This window comes from Rhamphochromis sp. 'chilingali' (assembly GCF_963969265.1).
Source record: "Rhamphochromis sp. 'chilingali' genome assembly, chromosome: 14".
In the NCBI taxonomy this organism is placed as follows: domain Eukaryota; kingdom Metazoa; phylum Chordata; class Actinopteri; order Cichliformes; family Cichlidae; genus Rhamphochromis; species Rhamphochromis sp. 'chilingali'.
In genome coordinates this window covers 10955232-10975639 of record NC_137941.1, presented here as the reverse complement: position 1 = coordinate 10975639, position 20408 = coordinate 10955232, and the positions used below count along the sequence as shown (strand labels likewise).

Genomic DNA, 20408 nt, shown 5'->3' with positions numbered 1-20408 from the left:
GAGGGACAGGTGAAGTAGCCATGGTGCTAACGAGTTGGCTACGAGCTAAGCTAAGCTAGCGAAACAGTACAGAGACAGTGAGTGAATACTTTGGCTATAACTTAGGTAGTGAGTACACAGAAAGTGTGCTTTGGATGAAGCACGTGAAGATTATACTATGAAAGAAGAATGTATTTAAAGGCTGTGAATTAAATTGCTAAGCAAATAAGCTACTCAGAAACACCACTGTGTTTGAGCAGGAACAGGAAGTGATACTCTACCGTAGAGCGAGCGAACATCATTGATAAGTATTTGAAGGAGTAGCAACAGAAGGCTGAAGGCAGCTTGAAGCATTAGACTGTGAGGTGAGGCAGCGTTTAGGAGACTGTTCCAACTTTAATCACTGCTTTACACAACTGAACATAGAAAGCGCCAAAACCTTCATCCCCTCACTTCCCCTAACCCTGGGTGTGGGTGGAGCCACCTGGTGGTCCGCCCCAGTGCGTCCTGAGATTTGATTTTCACCCAGGTGTCATCCACATATCTGAACCAATGACTTGGTGGTGTTCCAGGGTAGGATAACAAAGCCATCTTTTCCACTTCTTCCATCTAATTGGCCAGTATAGGAGAAACTGGGGAACCCATGGCACACCCATCGTTCTGCCTGTAGTACTGACCCTTGTATGTGAAATAGGTGGAATTAAGACACAGTTACAAAAGCAAACACACTTGGTCGGTGCTGAGACTGGTCCTGTTGCTGAGGTTGGGGTCATCCTTTAATCTCTTACGAACTACCACCACTCCAACTGAAGAGCTCTCAAACTAAACATGAGAATCCCTAAACTGGGGAAACCAAGCAAATAAAAACAAAATCTGGAACACTTGAAAAACCTTGGAACTTTAGGAAAAACATGGAGAAAACGCACACAAACAGGTAAAGGAAGACAAAGGACTAAATACTCAAAGGATAACAAGGGGATGAGAACCAGGAGGGAAGCAAAGCTGGGGCTAATTACACAAACACACATGAAACTGTGAGGAAGCAAAACTGAACGCAAGACGGGGAACTATCAAATTAAAACAGGAAACATGAGAGAAAGACAGAAACGTGGACTAGACGCTGAAACTGGGGAAGAGCAGACATGAAAACTCAACTAGACATGACACATGGAACACAGGAGGAGGCACATGAATAAAACCTGGGAATAAGAAAACACTAAATGCAAAAGAACTTAAAGAAAAACACTCAATCAAAGAATATACAAAACCCAGAATTACAAAAACAACTGGGTCCCAGAACCCATACCATGACAAACCAGCTTTTAGATTAAAGTCATGAATTTCTCTGCACACAAAAAAAATGTTTTTGTGTATGTGCATATCTCATTGTTGTTGATAAACAAACACTGTGACCTGTATGTTATATGGCTAGATGCACTTCATTAGTTTGCAGATATTGCACTGATTGAAATACAAGTATCAGAGCTTCCTTTTGGTTTTTACATTTGTGAATCAAAAATACTAATTTTACTTGATTTTGTTTTGTAAGTGAAAAAAAGGTTTCAGTTAGTTTTTTTTCTGAAGTTTACCTTCATATGTTTAAGTACAATGTTTACTTATACTTAACTGTAACAACCTTAGCCACTGTGTTGCTGTTTTGCACCGAAAATGAAGGTCTTAATGCATGTGTAGAGAGTTTGAATAGACTGTACCAACAAACTCAATACCCCATGAATCACCCCCCAAAATTCCTCGGGATGCTGCTGAAGCTGTTCTTGCAAGCCCTTCTCCTTAAACTAAATTTATTAATTTATCTTACTCCTCATCATTTCCTCACACCTGTTTGTATTTTATGCAACTGCTGAGATCTGGGAAATGACTACAAAGAGCTTGTATTTTAAAGCTCTCATGGCCTATGACAGATTACATCATGCTAACCAGTTCATTGTTGCTGACAAGAAGAGTATATAAACCTCTGGTGACATACTTTGTCAGGGAGACAGTACACAGACAGACTTCATTTCACCCTGACTTTAACTTGTTTAAATGTAATTTGCTCTCAGTCTGGAATTTTATTATGGATAATGTTTCAGTAATTGCTGTTTTTACTCTCTCAGGTTTACGTGATATTGCAAACTACAGGGTCATTCTCTTTGTTCTCACTTTACTGTGTTACTGTGTGATTTGGCTGGTAAATGTGACGATAATTGTGACAGTCATTGTGGATAAAAAAACTTCATGAACCCATGTACATCTTCCTCTGCAATCTGTGTGTCAATGGACTCTATGGGACAGCTGCATTTTATCCCAAGTTTCTCTATGATCTTCTGTCCACCACTCATGTCATCTCTTATGCAGGATGCCTTTTGCAGGGTTTTGTATTGCACTCTGCAGTTGCTGCTGACTTCTCTCTCCTAGCTCTCATGGCCTATGACAGATACGTGGCTATATGTCGACCTCTTGTGTACCACTCTCTGATGACTACACAAAAAATTTCTATTTTTGTATTTTTTGCTTGGCTTATTCCCTTTTACCTTCTCTTAATGAGCACGATAACAACAGCAACATCGAGGTTATGTGGCTCACACATACCAAGAATCTACTGTGTAAACTGGTTAATTGCTAATCTAGCTTGCTCTGCCTCTGTAGCTAGAATTGTTATTCCCAGAGGTGTGGACTCGAGTCACATGACTTGGACTCGAGTCAGACTCGAGTCATTAATTTTATGACTTTAGACTTGACTTGAAAAAATGTTCTAAGACTTGTGACTTGACTTGGACTTTTACACCAATGACTTGGGACTTGAATTGGACTTGAACCGGTTTACTTGAAAAGACTTGATATTTCACCCCAAATATAAAATTTAACACGCATATTATATAGAGATTGAAAATGTGACGTCATTCACGGGTAGAACCGCAAAGGATTCTGGGAACTCGTGGCAAGAAGTACTAGCGCACGCAGGCTTTCAATTAAAATCAGTTACACAGAGATAAAAAGAAACACAAAAATGTCAAGAAGCTGTTGTATTATTAACTGCAATAGCCGGTCGCATGACAGCCACGGGAAGCCGACGGGTAAAGAGATCGGTTGTTATCGGATTACGACGTTTAAGAGAAATTGTTCGAGCCATGTTTCCGAAGTGACAAACAGGCGACGGATGGCCTGGATTGCAGCCATTCAAAGATCAAATATAACGTCCCAGAACACTCCAGCTCACAGGTTAGTCTGCTCCAAGCATTTCCACAAAGGTCAGTCTGCTGTTGTAGTTAATACGTCATTTTCATAACATAATTGGTGATATAGGTTACAAGCAAGTCTGGCGCTGAACAGAAATTGTCGCGCTATGCTCCTTTGTTTATTGTGCATAAATAGTGAATTGTCCTGACACAATATTGCGTTTCGCTTCTGTTATTATGGTACATTGACAAAAACATATACTTTTATTCACAGGATAAAACAGGTTTTTTGTATCACTAATTGCCCAGTACGATTACAGCATACAGTATTATTGTCACTGCTACATTTCTGTGATGCGTACCAGAAATTATTTCCACTACTAATTAATTACCGTTGAGCTCAAAGGTCCTATTAATAAACGGTTAACGAATGTGTATTTATGAAGACGATTTGTGAGACTGGTAAACTTATATGATACGTACGATGGTCTTTCGTTCTACACTGTGCGTTTCAAGGTCCTGTACCCATCCGGCGGTAAACTGTACCTGGGCTTGTTGCAGTGACCGGAAGTTACTAAACTTCATGAGTGTATGCACTCACTCCAAGAACCGTATGATTATAAATATGCATATAAATATGAGATAGCTGACTTCATCTAACTAGCAAATGTTTTCCAGGCTACGTTGGTGATGCAGTTTTTTTTTAATGTGTGTGATATTTTTGTCATGCGATTTTAAAGCCGGTCCTACAACCGCATCCAAGAATAACATGCAGCTTATCTCAGAACTGTCGGTGAAAATTATTCTTGGAGCTAGGTTTAATTGAGCTGCATTCTAAAGAGGTGCAATTTCACAATTTGTGTATATTTTCTAAGTTCACTATTTTGTCATGTGTTGAGAAAAACACAGATTTAAAAATTACATGGTCTAATATTTACATTTAGCATAACTGCAACATGCTTTTTTTTGTTTTTTTTAATGACTCGAAAGGACTTGAAATTCAAAATTTCAGACTTGTGACTTGACTCGGACTTTTACACCAGTGACTTGAGACTCGACTCTGACTTGCCTGACATTACTTGAGACTTGACTTGAGACTTGAGGATAAAGACTTGAGACTTACTTGAGACTTGCAAAACAATGACTTGGTCCCACCTCTGGTTATTCCTGCTTTTAATTACACCTTTTATGTTGGCCATGTTGTTTTTGTTTTCTGGTCTTATGTATATCTGATCAAAACATGTCAATCATCCAAAGAAAACTGGAACAAATTCATGCAGACATGTGTACCACATTTATTCTCTTTAACAGTTGTTGTTGTGTCTTTGCTTTTTGATATGTTATACATGCGATTTGGCTCAAAAGAAATAGCACAAAATGTTGAGAATTTCATGGCAATGGAGTTTCTCCTTATCCCACCAATCATGAATCCCCTCATGTATGGACTGAAACTAACAAAAATAAGAAAAAGAGTTTTGAATTTTATATGTGGTAAAAGTTCAACTTTTAGATTAAAGTCATAGGTGTGTCTGCACAGAGGGGAAAAAGTGTTCATATATGTACATATTTAATTTAAGAGAAATTTGAATTACATTGTTAATCAATAGACAGTGTAACATGTACATGACCTCTATAGCATAGGTGTCAAACTCTGGCCCGTGGGCCAAATTTGGCCCACAGCCTAATTACATTTGGCCCGCGAAGCCATACCAAATTATTATCAAAGCTGGCCTACTGGTATTATACAGCTAATATATATATTGTTTAGTATTAAGCTTTGGTTGTTCCATATTCAGTTTTTCAGCAAAACGTGTTTGAGTCCATAAGAAAAGATTTATTCTTATATCTGGAGGAAGATTTTTTTTTCAATGAATATAAATGTTAGCCCACGACTTTGTTCCAGTTTTGAATTTTGGCTCACTTTGTATTTGAGTTTAAAACCCCTGCTCTATAGTTTATAGATAGAAGATGCATTATGTAACTTGGAACACAAAAAAAGAAAATTTACAATAATATTTTGTGTTTTTCGTAGTTAAAATTTCTAAATCTGATTTTAAGTAAGTTACTTAGTTAAAATCGGACTTTTAGTATTTTCATAGTTGTGGCCTTTCAGACACATTATACTTGGTTTCTCAAAACATATTTATCAAGTTTATTTCTATATTTCTATCTTAAAAAATCTGAATCTCTGTGAGGAAATTCAGGAGAACATGAGCATACAAGACCAGATGCCCACCATCTATCATAGCACAGTCAAAACTAGTTTATAGTGGATTAATAGTTTTATATAATTTTCATTAGGTAACACTCTGGAGGCTCGGGAGAACCACCACAATCACTACTACAACCAATACTTCAGTCATTAGCTCAGTTCGTAGCTCAAGCATCTGTTCAGTTACCAGTTCAGTCTTCAACTCAGCCATCTGTTTGGTCAACAGTTCAGCTATCTGTTTTGTCTCCTGTTCAGTCTCTAGCTCTGTCTCTAGTTCAGTTACCAACTCTTCCTGCAGCTCAGCCATTAGCTTTGTCATCTGCTCCACCACCTGCTCAGCTACCTACCGAAGCTGGTAACCCCGGCTTCGTCTCAGCCAGGGGTCTTCGCACTTTCTGGCCTGCATCTGCTCCTGCTGGTGGCTCAGGTGAGCAATTCCAGCACTCTGCGGCTCCCATACCACGGAGTGTCTCATCAACTGGGGGTCTGGAGAACTGCTCCAGCCATTTTTCTTCTGTGCTGGGAGTTCAGAAGAACCGCTCCAGCCGTTCCTCGTCTCCACTGGTGGTTCAGGAGAACCATTCCAGCCATCTGCTTCATCTCTGCCAGAGGACTCCGTGTCCGCTGGTTCTGTTTTGTCTCTGCCAGAGTACTCTGCGCCTGCTGGTTCTACTTCGTGTCTGCCAGAGGACTCTGTGGCTGCTGATTCTGCTTCTGTTCCCACTGGGGGTTCTGGAGAACTGCGCCAGCCATTGTCCGTCTTCACTGGAGGGTTGAAGGAGCCGTTCCAGCCATCCTCTGCCTTTGGCTGGAGGGTCTGAGGGGCCCGTTTAGTCATCCGTTCCTGTTGGAGGCTCCACGGAGTCCATCCAGCCTGCAGCGCCACCACCTGCTCCATCGCCGGTGGCTTCCACACCGTCGCCTCCAGCACCAACACCTACGGTTTCCAGACTGTCACCTGCAGCGCCACCACCTGCTCCATTGGTTGCGGCTGCCAAGTCACTGTCTGGGCCAGTTCTGTCGCCTGTGGTTGCCCCGTCTGGTCCTGCCTCGTCTAGTCCTGCAGCTGCCTCGCTGCTTTCCAGGCACGTCCTGTTCGGAGAGCATGTCCACGTCTAGCACGGCTGGCTTGTCCACGTCTAGCACGGCCAGCTTGTCCACGTTTGCCACCTCAACATCACCGGCCACTTTCCAGGCCGCTGGCTGGACATCATCGCTGTCATGTGCGGCCTCCTGAACTGTGTCGCCGCCACTGCCTTCCGCATGGTCGTCCTCCAGATTTGCGTCGCCTGTGTCGCTACCGCTGTCTTCCACGCGGCCAGCCTCCGGACTGGCTCAGTAATGGACTGTTGTGTTGTCGACCTCGGGGTTGTCCCCCTGAACTTTTCTGCCATGGGTTCCTGTGATGTCAACCTCCGTGTTGGCCTCCTAAATTGTTTTTGAGCCCCGGCATCATTGGTGAGCATTTGGATTTGGACTTGATCTGACTTGATCGGATTTGAGCTCCAGCGTCTCTTGTGGACTTTCTGTTTAAAGTGCACTATTTGCTTTTGAAGGTCCTGCATATTGGATCCTTCTACTGCCTGCCTGCACACAGCCATGACAGTAACTCTTAGTGATGCTGCAGTGTTGGTTTGACTTTGGGACCCGAAGCGGAGTGTGGACCCGGATTACCCGGGGTGGCTGTAGCTCAGGTGGCAGAGCAGGTCAGCCACTAATCAGAAGGTCGGTGGTTCAATCCCAGGCTGCCTCCTGGCTGCATACCAAATATCCTTGGGCAAGATACTAACCCCACGTTTGCCTACTGGTTGAACGTCTGGTGTCCTGGTGCAGCCACAACAACCTGGTGCTGAATGCCCAGAAGACAGTGGAGATTATTGTGGACTTCAGGAAGCACACAGCCCCACTCCCCCCCATCATCCTGACTGACACCCCCATCACCTCTGTGGACTCATTCCGCCTCCTGGGTACCACCATCACCCAGGACCTGAAGTGGGAGCCCACCATCACCTCCGTCATTAAGAAAGCCCAGCAGAGGATGTACTTCCTGAGGCAGCTGAAGAAATTCAACCTGCCAACACGGACGATGATGCAGTTCTACACTGCAATCATCGAGTCCATCCTCACCTCCTCCATCACCGTGTGGTACGCTGGAGCCACTATCAGGGACAAACAGAGACTGCAGCGTGTTGTGCGCTCTGCTGAGAAGGTGATTGGCTGCAGACTCCCATCTTTGCAGGACCTGTACACCTCCAGGACATTGCGGCGTGCAGCTCGGATCTCAGCTGACCCTTCTCACCCTGGACACAGTCTGTTTGACCTGCTCCCCTCAGGCAGGAGGCTCCGGTCCATTCGCACCAGAACCTCTCGCCATAAGAACAGTTTCTTCCCCTCTGCTGCTGGACACATGAACAATAACCATATGACTGTTCCCGCTACTAACACATGACCCTACGCTGTGTTCACTGCATCATTCCATGATTGGCACTGATCACCACCTGCACTCATGTATATATCTTTCAACGTAGCACTCTTAATTCTTATTCTCATGTATATATCTCATGTATAGCTCATGCACATATCTTTCTACGTAGCACTTTTAATTCTTATCCCTACTTTTATTTTTTTCATGTCTATTTAAGTGCTATTTATGACACTATGTTTGCACTGAAGCACCGCAGCAATTTCCTAATGTTGTAAACCTGCTCAACTTTTGGCAATAAACCCCTTTCTGATTCTGATTCTGATTCTGATTCTGGTGGTGGTCAGAGGGCCTGGTGGCGCCAGTGTCCGGCAGCCTCGTCTCTGTCAGTGCGCCCCAGGGCAGCTGTGGCTACAATGTAGCTTGCCATCGCCAGTGTGGGAATGTGTGTGTGAATGGGTGAATGACTGAATGTAGTGTGAAGCGCTTTGGGGTCCATAGGGACTAGAAAAGCGCTGTACAAATGCAGCCCATTTACCATTACTCAGTGAGGCTCCTGACAATGGCAGCAGTAATGCTCTGACTGTAGCTTACCAAAGTTGTACAAAAAACATTTTTTATAGATTTTTGAGCACTGTGTACCACATAAAATCGGTTTGAGGTCAGTAAGCACCCCCAGATACAAACCATAAAGTGCACTGGATTATAAGGCGCACTGTCAATTTTTGAGAAAATTAAAGGATTTTAAGTGCGCCTTATTGTGCAGAAAATGCAAGGCGGGCTCCGGTAACCCTATTCCGGGCAGGGTGAACTGTTCCCTTGGTCTTGTACTTATAGGGCTCTTCTAAATTGCTCTTTGTCTGGTCCCTCACCCAGGACCAGTATGCCATGGGAGAGCCTACCAGGGGGCAAAAGCCCCTGGACAACATAGCCCTGTGATTCTTGGGACACACAAACCCCTCCACCACGATAAGGTTGTTGGGTCTGCGCTTTGCAGGCCCAGCTGGTTTAGAGACTCTGTCTTGCTTTCCCGTGAACAAAGCAAGACAGAGCTCGATCCATTTTAACTTGCAAGGGGAGCTTATCAGACCAGGGTCTTGGAGCTGCAAGCTCCTCACCTGATCCCAGACAGCTCCAAAAACATCGGCCCCCTCTCGCAGCTCTTTTATTAACTCAGTGGTCACACATAACCCACTGTAAAATCCCCCCTATGGTGCGTCATAAAACAAAGGCATTCAGTGTATGTTTGTGTGTGTGTGTGTGTGTGTGTGTGTGTGTGTGTGTGTGTGCACGTGAATGAGTGTGTGCACGTGAGTGAGTGAGTGAGTGTGTGTGAATGTGGGTGTTTCTGTTGGACTTCCTGCTCACAAAAGGGTCATCTCCCCTTACGATGTATATGGCTCAATTCCTGTAACGGTCTACCATACAGAAACGCAGGTGAGGGGATAAAGAGTAAGAACTAAAACATCCCCACTAAATAACAAAGCAGAACACACATAGGCAGTGTTGGGGAGTAACGGAATACATGTACCGCTGTTACGTATTTAAAATACAAAATATGAGTAACTGTATTCCGTTACAGTTACCGTTTAAAAAGGTGGTATTCCGAATACAGTTACTTTGTTGAAATAAATGGATTACACTGCGGTACTTTCCTGTTTCATTTCGTCGCGGGTCAGGACTGTTTGGATTTTGTTTGACAGCTATGTTCTGTTGTTCCAGGCGGCAGCGTTACGGTTGCCATGGTTACAGGGTGACGCTCTCTTTCTCTCTGCGACTGTGTGTTTCCTGGGTGAGAGAGTGCCTTTTCGTTGTTGTTGTTGTTGTTGTTGTTGTTGTTGTGCTAAGCTAACAGGCAGAATGCTACAAGCATAGCTCTAAAGAATGTAGCATCATGGGCAGTGTAGTCCGTGTTGCAGGGAGAATGGACTGCCATACACGTTATGGGTCTGTGAGCGCGAGGAGGGAGAAAAAGGGGAGTGGAAAGGTACGAGTTGTCATCGAGCAAAAACGGGAGCTGGAAGCATGTAAATATAATAATAACCACTGCAGCCAAGAAGAGTGTCTGACGAGCCCAGTTGTAAGTAAGCTATTAAGACTCGACTGTACACCGTGTTCGTGTTTTCCTCCGAAAACAATAAGTTCTGTTGGAGCAGCCTTTCAACGCCTCTCTCTGTCTCTCGCAAGAAAAATTGACCCACACAACAAAGTAAAGCTATTTTTCGGCTACAAGCCGACAGGGACCCCGCCGTATTAGTCAGAGGTCCCTTTACTACAGTTCGGAGTCGTGGACCTTCAGTAATAGTAATAAATCACACAGCAATAGTACATTCACGTTGTTGTAAAAAGCATGATAATATATTAAGTAATCCAAAGTATTCAGAATACGTTACTGTCATTGAGTAACGTAACGGAATACGTTACAGAATACATTTTGGGGCATGTATTCTGTATTCTGTAATGGAATACATTTTAAAAGTAACCTTCCCAACACTGCACATAGGATGTTCCTACAGTTACACTATAGCCCCCCCTCACCATTCAACAGGCTGGGGAGGGGAACAGAAACAGAACAATGTCTTTTATCCTAAAGCTTGAACTAAGACTTACAAATTTAAGTAAAGCAATGACAGCATTTAACTATTTCAACCAAACAAGGTAACATTTCGCGGAGGAAGCATAGCCAAGTGACAGAGCCTTACACTTGGGTGGTCTCAGAATCTCATCTCTGCTTTTTCAGATGATGTGGTTTTGTTGGCTTCATCAGGTTATTGGCTCCAGCTCACAATGGAATGGTTGACATGGGCTGCCCACATTCAGGTCCAGACCAAAAAGGCTAGGCAGCGCCTGTATCACCTACGACAACTGAGGAAGTTCAGGGTCTCTCCAAAGATCCTCAGGATTTTCTATACAGGCGCTGTGGAGAGCATCCTCACACAGAACATGACATCGTGGTTTGGGAACAGCTGTGTGAAGGACCAAAAAGCTCTCCAGAGAGTGATCCGTACAGCAGAACGCTGCTGCAGGATTGCTCTCCCCCCGCTTCAGGACACCTACACCAGGAGATGCAAGGACAGAGAGACTCAAGAGGAGCTTCTATCCCCAAGCCATCCGTGCCCTAAACACACACACCCGCCCTCTCACATCATCTATAACTGACTGAGACAGGATTCTTCCAGACACTAAACCAAGGCACAATGTACATTTCAATTCCTTTAATTTTAAATATGTTTATATTGTCTATCCTGTAAAATAGTCAGATGTCTATTCATATTAATGTACAGAATTCACCTGCTTGCTGCTACTACTGCACATTCACCCAATGTATATACTATATGTGTATATATATATATATATGTGTATATATATATATATATATATATATATATATATATATATATATATATATAATGTTTTTCCTCTACACCCCCCCCCCCCAATTTTTTTGCACATGTCGAGGAGCGTGTCAGGCTACATTTCACTGTGTGTTATAGTTGTATAACTATGCATGTGACAAATAAAGAACCTTGAACCTTGAACCTTGACAGCTGAGTGTGAAGCGGTAGGAGTGAGAATCAGCACCTCCAAATCGGAGGCAATGGTCCTTAGCCAGAAAACGGTGGAGTGCCCACTCTGGGTCAGGGATAAGTTCCTGCCCCAAGTGGAGGAGTTTAAGTATCTCGGGGTCTTGTTCGCGAATGATGGGAGAAGAGAGTGGTAGATCAACAGATGCATTGGTGCTGCAGCAGCAGTGATGCGGATGTTGCACCACTCCATCGTGGTGAAGAGAGAGCTGAATGTAAAAGCGAAGTTGTCAGTTTATCGATCGATATACGTTCCTACCCTCATCCTATGGTCATGAGCTATGGGTAGTGACTGAAACTGATACAAGCAGTGGAAATGGGTTTCCTCCCTTAGAGATAGGGTGAGAAGTTCAGCCATCCGGGAGGGGCTGATAGTAGAGTGGCTGCTCCTCTACAGTTCAGGAGGTTAGTTGCGAGAACACCGGCTGAAACAATGCATTTCAGGGTGGCAACCCAAGGTCGACGGCACAACAGTCACGGCTGGGGCAGCAGTCGTGTGGTGTTGTCAAGAAGGACCCAAAATGCTGGCACTTGCTGTGATACATGGGAGCTTTCTTGTGGACAGTGAAAATAAGAAAAGCCAGGACAGAACTAAACATTAACCTAAAATGGGGAAACTAATAGCAAACAAAACCCGAAACCATAACTCATGGAATAACGCACAGGGAAAAACATAAGGAGGTGACACCAGGGATGACGAGCAGAGAATGGAGAGCTGGAATAAAGGGCAGAGAGATGCTGGAATTATCAAGAAACAGATGACGCGACAAGGAACACAGGCAGACACACACTATAAATACACAGAGGGACACTGGGAAATCACACACACAGGTGGGAGACACAGCTGGACCTGATTAACCTGACGAGACAGGGGAACACTAACACCAGGCCAATCCCCTTCACCAGCTGTGAAGGGGATTGGCTCTGCTCAGGCAGCGACAGCAGGGTGCAGTCCTCAGTAGTGATGGTAAATTTGATTCTTTTTACTGAATCGAGTTTTAATGAGTCACTCACCAAAGTGCAAAAAATGTACATTTTCACTCAAACTTAATTTGTTTCTCTTTTCATGTAAATCCTACTGCTAAGATGAATGATTCTAAAAGAAAACAACTATTTTATAGAGCAAAAAAGAGCAAAAACATTTCTAAAATTAAGCAATTAAGCAAGGGGGTTAGTGAGTGAGTGAGTGAGTGAGTGATTCGTTAGCTCTATGATTCAGCAGAGGAAGGAGGGGGTGAGCGAGTCCTGAGTGATTCGCTTTCGCTTACGATTCAACACAAGAAGGGAGGGGGTGAGTAGCTCGAATGTGCTGTTAGCATGTTAGCAGAGCGATGCTACTGTGAACCGAGGAGCTATTTTCTTGATGTGAGCTTCTACTCAGGGTTTTTTCTTCCAGTTCAGAGCAGAAATTTTTTTGTTCAGATACTGGATGTTGTGTTTTTCTTCACAATTTTAATTAGAAGCTAGATATATTGCTGCTAACAGCAACAGGGATGAGTCAGTGAGTCAGTTGGGCTTGTGAATGATTCATGAGTCAGTAAAGTGATTTGTTCATGATTTGCGCATCACTAGTCCTCAGTTGGCTCAATGAACTCACCGGAGCTTCCAGCAGAGGATGGGGGTGGCTCGCCCGAGATCTCAGTGGAGACAGAAGGCTAAGATGGTTTGATAGAGCTTCAAGTGGAGGCCGCCGTAGACAGCTGAGATGGCTTGCCTGAACTCTCAGCAGAGACAGGAAGCTGAGACGACGCAAGTACGCTGTCTCAGCTTCCTGTCTGCATGCAGACACATTTATACAACCACATTTGCACATGACTATAAAAAGGCGGAAGAGGAAGTAGTTCCTTCCAATGTAGACAGTCCTAATGATATAGTTTCTTTCCACTGTGTTCCTGTTAATGATAAACTACAAATCTACCCTAAATTACTAAAATATCGATATTTTAATATGAGAATCGATTCTAGAACATAAATGACTGGCATCAGAGGAATCAATATTTCAGTATCGATCCACACATTACTAGTACTTACAGTATACTTGTTTCATTGTCTCTTGCAAAAAACCCGACTTGTTGCCTGAAAAATGCCCGCAAGTACACGGTACTGCACCTTAACAAGACCCACGCCCCAGAAAGTACAGTGTACTTACGGTGTTCTTGTTTCGCTGTTTCTTGCAAAAACCTACCTTTGGTGTCCTCAAATTGCACTTGTACAGGGTACTTCCGCCATAGTGGCAGATCATGTTATAAAGTGTTACCTTTCATTAGTTTGCATAAATTCATTACGTATATTAAACTATAAACACTTAAAATCATATAGACATCACAGACTCAATGGTTTTTACACAATTAAATAAAAAAAATGAGTGAAACTAAGCACATTTCCTGCACATTATTATTTTTGTTTGTTTGTTTTGTAAATGCAAACATTAAGTTTAATATCTCCTTTTGAAAACTGAAAAGTTTTGTTGCATCTAGTTTACTTGTAGTTACCTATAATACTCTCAGTCCAAAGTCGCTGTTTTACACTGTGTAAACAGTATTCAAAAGTATTCTGAGGTTATTGTTGAAAATTTCAGGCAGTAAGTATGTTTTTTTCTGCTTCTTTTCAGGTTTAAACATTATAAAGAGGCCTGGTTGTTAGGGTAAAATACATTTTCATTTACAAAATATGTTTCACTGGATTCATTTCTTTTACAATCTAAAAAGAAAAGCAAGACTCAATATAACCCAGCTGTATTATGTTTTTTTGAGGGAAGGGAAGAATGCATTGCTTATCAAATGTATAATAGCCTTAATCACTGTGTTGTCTTTTACACTGAAAATTAAGGTCTTGTTGCATATAGAGAGCTTGAATAGATTGTAACAACAAGCTTGAAACTCATGAATCACCCCCTAAAATTCCTCGGGATGCTGCTAAAGCTCTTCTTGCAAGCTCTTCTTCTTAAACTAAATGCATTAATTTATCTCACTGCTCATCGTTTGCTCAAACCTGTTTGTAGTCATTTCCCAGATCTCAATAGTTACATAAAATACAAAGAAATTAATTTTTAACTCAACTCAAGGAGTGAAAGCATCGCTTACATCATACTAACTACATAAATGTGGCTGACAAGAAGTGTATATAAACCTCTGGTGACATACTTTGTCAGGGAGACAGTACACAGACAGACTTAATTACACCCTGGCTTTAACTTGTAAAAATGTCATTTGCTCTCAGTTTGAAATGACACCTAGTAAGGTAAACTAATATTTTATTATGGATAATGTTTCAGTAATTACTGTTTTTACTCTCTCAGGTTTACGTGATATTGCAAACTACAGGGTCACTCTCTTTGTTCTCACTTTACTGTGTTACTGTGTGATTTGGCTGGTAAATTTGACGATAATTGTGACAGTCATTGTGGATAAAAAACTTCATGAACCCATGTACATCTTCCTCTGCAATCTGTGCTTCAATGGACTCTATGGGACAGCTGCATTTTATCCCAAGTTTCTCTATGATCTTCTGTCCACCACTCATGTCATCTCTTATGCAGGATGCCTTTTACAGGGTTTTGTATTGCACTCTTCAGTTTGTGCTGACTTCTCTCTTCTAGTTCTCATGGCCTATGACAGATACGTGGCTATATGTCGACCTCTTGTGTACCACTCTCTGATGACTAAACAAAGAGTTTGTATTTTTGTATTTTTTGCTTGGCTTATTCCCTTTTACCTTCTCTTAATGAGCACGATAACAACAGCAACATCAAGGTTATGTGGCTCACACATACAAAGGATCTACTGTATAAACTGGTTAATTTCTAATCTGGCTTGCTCTGCCTCTGTAGCTAAAGTTATTATTCCTGCTTTTAATTACACCTTTTATTTTGGTCATGCCGTTTTTATCTTCTGGTCTTATGTACATCTGATCAAAACATGTCAGTCATCCAAAGAAAACTGGAACAAATTCATGCAGACATGTGTACCACATTTATTCTCTTTAACGGTTGTTGTTCTGTCTTTTCTTTTTGATATGTTATACATGCGATTTGGCTCAAAGGAAATAGCACAAAGTTTTGAAAATTTCATGGCAATGGAAATTCTCCTCATCCCACCAATTATTAATCCCCTCATGTATGGATTTAAATTAACAAAAATAAGAAAAAGAGTTTTGAATTTTATATGTGGTAAAAGTTTAGCTTTGAGATTAAAGTCATGAGTGTTTCTGCAGAGAGGGGCAAAGAAATCTGTTTACATATGTACAGTATAGTGTTAATCAATATACATATTACCAGACTGTCTTCATTAATTGAAATATAAGTAGAATTTTCTTTTGGTTTGTACATGTCTAAATTAAAAACACACACACACACACACACACACACACACACATTGAAATTAAACACATTTCCTGTACATTATTCATTTCTGTCTTGCATTTTAAAAGGGGTTTAATTTCGTTACATCTTTTTCTGACGACTATCTTCTTTTTCTGGTTGACTAACATGTTTTTTCTCACCTAGTTTAGTTACACTTAACTATAATACCCTTGGGTCTAAAATTTTATTCTCAGGTAATTATCAAAATGCTACTAAAGCTCTGCCAGAGGTGGGAGTTGAAAAACTCTCTGACCTAGGCCTCTGCACACCTTTACTCTGAAATCAGTCTTTTGGGTTTTCTTTACATCCCAAATTAAGTGGCTGTCATCACACCAGGCTACAAACCACTGTATATCAAAAAAGCAAATGCTTATGTTCTCTTCCTTGTGAAGCAAATTGTGAAAAGGAGTAACCTGACCTGTGCCTGGGACGATCTTAAAGGAGCGCTGGTACTTAAGCAATTAAAATTAGTAATACTGTTCCAGCTGATAGCAATGAGTTCTGTTTGTACAAATGATACCATTTATTTGAAACGTCGCCACTCAATTTCATTTGCTTTTGAATAAAAATAAACAAATAAATGAAAAACAAAAGGCTGGATAGTCCCAAATGCAGAGCAAAAATCAACAAAAGCAGCCAAGCATAAGTTGTGGGTCTTCAATGCAATTTAAAAATAAAAATGTCATGCTATTTACAACAGCAGCTGTACCCTACCCCTGCAAACTGTAATAGATCTTGCCTTCTGTTTACATTTATTTTCCTTTAAGACACCCAAAACACATTTATTATTATTTATTTCTGTAAATTCAAAAGGTACTTTTACTATAGTCACTTACCAGAGTATTGCTTTGTTGATTTTCAGGGGATTTTTTTTTAAATAGATCAACAGAGGTTGAATTCCCAGGTGTGTTTTGTTGTTGAACAAAAGGCAATAATTAAGAGGAGGTGTAGAGGCACAGCAGATAATGATAGAGATGTAGATGCAGTAGCTCTATTTTCTGTACACTCACATATAATCACACACACATATTTTTAAAATGATAAGGCATTTGAGTTCTCTGATCATGGATAATGTGTCTAATGTAAAAAGTTTTGTTCTATTAGGATTTAATGACACGATGAATTTCAGAGTACCCCTCTTCATAATAACTTTACTGCATTATTGTGTGATTCTGTTTTTCAATATCTCTCTTGTGCTGCTCATTGTCTTGGATGAAAGTCTCCATGAACCTATGTACATTTTTCTTAGTAGCTTTTGCATTAATGCACTTTATGGGTCCACAGGTTTCTACCCAAAATTCCTTTCAGACTTACTGTCATCTTTTCATCACATCTCATATGAAGGATGCATGCTACAAGCTTTTATCATGTACTCATTTTCCTCCTGTGATTTGTCCATTTTAGCTGTCATGGCCTTTGACAGGTATCTGGCTATATGTCGACCTCTGCACTACCACTCTTTCATGACTATGAGGAGGCTCTCTCAGCTGGTGTGTTTCTCCTGGCTGACACCTTTCTGCATTTTCTCCATCAATATCCCAATAACATCAAGAGTCAAGTTATGTGGTATAAACATTCAGAGAGTCTTATGTCCAGACTGGTTAATTGTTAAACTTGCTTGTCCTGAAGTCAAAAGCAATTTCCTAATGTTGTAAACCTGCTCAACATTTGGCAATAAAACCCTTTCTGATTCTGATTCTGATTCTGAAAACCTTTTTTAAAAAAAATACTGGTCCATATGCAACACTTATTGTTTATATATTTCATGGCTTTTTCATAATTTGGATTTACACGCATCTTATTAAAACATGCATGAGGTCCAGTGAAGACAGGGTAAAGTTTATGCAGACATGTGTGCCCCATCTGACCTCTTTGATCATATTTCTCTTTGTAATGGTTTTTCAGTCGATATATGGGCGATTTGACTCCACAGATTCATCTCGAATCTTCCAAAATTTGATTGCTATTGAGCTTCTCACTATTCTTCCAGTTATGAATCCTCTCATATATGGATTCAAACTCACCAAAATACGAAACAGAATCCTGACTTCAGTTTATCTTAACATAAAATAACAACACACCCATCCAATATACATTCTGCAAAAAAGAGCAAGAAGGATAATAAATAAAGCTACTTCAAGAGAACCATTAAAATCCACTTTTTATCAAATTAAATATTCTCAAATTTAAAGATTTGGTTGACCTCAGAACTGCGGAAACAATGTACAAAGAAGCGAATAAATCTTTGCCCCACAACATTCAGAACCTGTTCCAAATAAGACCAAATACTCATGACCTGAGAGAAATCCTTATGTTCAGCAAGCCAGTAGTAAGGACAAATGTAAAATATCAGAGCATTGCAGTCAGAGTTAGTGTGTGGAACACCTGTACAGATGAAATCAAGACAAGTACATCAATACAAAAATTCACACGATTATTCAAAAATAATAAATTGCATGAATATAGGAAATCTTCCTCTCAGTGACTGAGTTGTCTAATTGTGTCCTCATTTTTTATAGATCAAGGCCTTATTACCCCAAGCTTAAGTGTTCATTAAGGTGTTTGTCAATAATAATAATAATGGATTGCATTTATATAGCGCTTTCACATAGATATAAAATAAGCTCAGAGAGTAAGCGGGTGTTAAGGACAGGGTGATTAGTTTATGTAAAAATGAAGTTTGTTGTTATTCTGGTTTACATGCTGAAAATGGTTTTATTTGTGTATGTTCAATGTGTTAGACTTGTACATAGTGTAGAATGTTTAGCTTATTTTAGAGTTTAGAAATGTGTTATCATAGAATGTAGAACTATTGTAGAGACATTGATACTGCCCTTAAAGGGGAGGAGCTTCTTCCCCCAGGCTATTCGGGGCCTGAACCAGGTGTAGGACTGGACTCTCCCAAACACGTCACTATAAGACTGGACTCTCACACACGTCACCACACGCACCACCACACATTTCCTATAATCCTATAATTTATAATCCTTATCTTTATAATCTCTTCTGCTATTTGCACATTCTTTACTGTAAATTCCCAAGTTAATTTGTAAATTTTTGTAGTAAACTGTAAATTGTAAATATTGTAAAACTTTTCTTCTGTCATTTAATGGTCGGGCATTGTACAGCTACAAGCATTTCACCCCCATGTCATACTGTGTATGGTTGTGTGTGTGTGACAAATAAAATTTGAATTTGAATTTAAAGTAATAAAGGCCTCACTGTGTTGTGAACTTAGGAGTAGATTGTAGGAGGCCTCTCCCCCACTGAGTGGAAATTCCCCAGAGGATGTTTTAGGGTGGGGGTCTCAACATTTATAACTGGGTAACTGTGGTCTGGAAGGGAGAGGGGTTTTATGACCTCTAGGGAGTTACCTACACCCACAGTGTTTTAACTGTCACGCACACACATCCACACGCACACTCACTCGTGTGCACTCACACATACACACAGGTATGTGTACACAGTCACACACGAGCACTCATATAGGCACGCGGGAACGCGCACATGTAGGCATTCACAGGCTCGCACACACACACAAGTGAAAGTATGTAAACATAGTACTTAGTTTTATGGCACCTTGTAGAGGGTTTAGAAGGGGGGTCACTGATACAAAACTGCATGTAACAGACAAAGGAGTTGAGATCTGCAGAGGAGTTCCAGGGTCCTGTACATCTCCCTTCTAGAAGGTGTAATCAATAGGTATAATCAATAAGTGTGGTCAATGAGTGTGAATTAATAAGTGTTGTGAATTGACTACTGAGTCCCCAGTGTTCTTTCTGGAGGCCTGAGGAATCTACGAACCGGGTGAAACTGTGAAAAAGTAACAGTTTTGGTGCCGAAACCCGGGATTCGCTCGAGGTTCAGAGAGGACGAATTGGCAGTGCTGAGGTCGTGAAACGAGGCGAACAGAGAGCCGGCTCAATCATCTAAAAGGTAAGCACCACCTGTTTATTTTTGAAGTGTGCATATTGAATAAATTCTAAATTATCTGTTCTCTAAGTTGAACGTATCACAGTGTAAATTCACTCAGTAGAAAAAAAGGCGGCTAGCGTCCGCCTCAGTGCGTTAAAGCAAGAGACTTTTGCTAAGAACTCAGGTTGATGTTTAGCGTACTGTGAGCGACTAAAGCAAGAGACTTTTGATAAGAACTCAGGTTGATGTTTAGCGCCCCGTAAGGACATCTCGGTGCGTTAAAGCAGGAGACGTTTGTTACGGATTAATAGAATCTGTGTTTCATCCATGGCGGTGTCTGATCCGTCTTAGTTATTAGGAAAAAAGTGGCGGTGCTGTGCTCGTCCTCGTGTGTTAAAGCAGGAAACTTGTGTTACTATTAGTTAGAAAGCGGGGCTGAAAGGCTTTGTCGCCGGCTAAGGGCCATGTGCGCTCCGAGTTTGGCAACTCCACCCTTGGTCGGACGCGTCCTTGGGATTTGCCGGGCACCGGGGGCGCCCTAAATAACTAAAGCTAGGTGTTGGATCCTAGTCACGGTTGATAACATGCATGAGAGTGGGGGCAAGTTGCTTTGTTAGTGAGAGAACGACTGCTTGGCTCAGCCCACTGACTGCAGTGTGTGTAGACTGTGTAGTTGTGTGAAAGCGCCGTTAGAGTCGGCGTCTCGTCTGAAGTACGGGAGTCAATTAAAGTAACAAAAAGAATTCGTGTCTAAAAG

General features: G+C 41.4%; 2 protein-coding genes across 2 annotated transcripts; both read left to right on the top strand.

Annotated features, from left to right (window-relative positions):
• Window positions 1-1903: 1903 nt before the first annotated feature.
• On the top strand, window positions 1904-2708 carry LOC308409920 (olfactory receptor 11A1-like; the record flags this gene model as incomplete). Its single annotated transcript, XM_080902917.1, is given in 2 exon segments — window positions 1904-2206; window positions 2208-2708. Coding segments are annotated over 2 exon segments (798 nt in total). The 5' UTR covers window positions 1904-1909.
• Window positions 2709-14634: 11926 nt separating this feature from the next.
• Window positions 14635-17534, top strand: LOC308409919 (olfactory receptor 11A1-like; the record flags this gene model as incomplete). The annotated part of the gene is made up of 2 exons (XM_080902916.1): window positions 14635-14825; window positions 16989-17534. The coding sequence occupies 2 exons, from the start codon at window positions 14635-14637 to the stop codon at window positions 17389-17391; spliced, it is 594 nt and encodes a 197-aa protein (XP_080759042.1). The 3' UTR covers window positions 17392-17534.
• Window positions 17535-20408: the final 2874 nt, after the last annotated feature.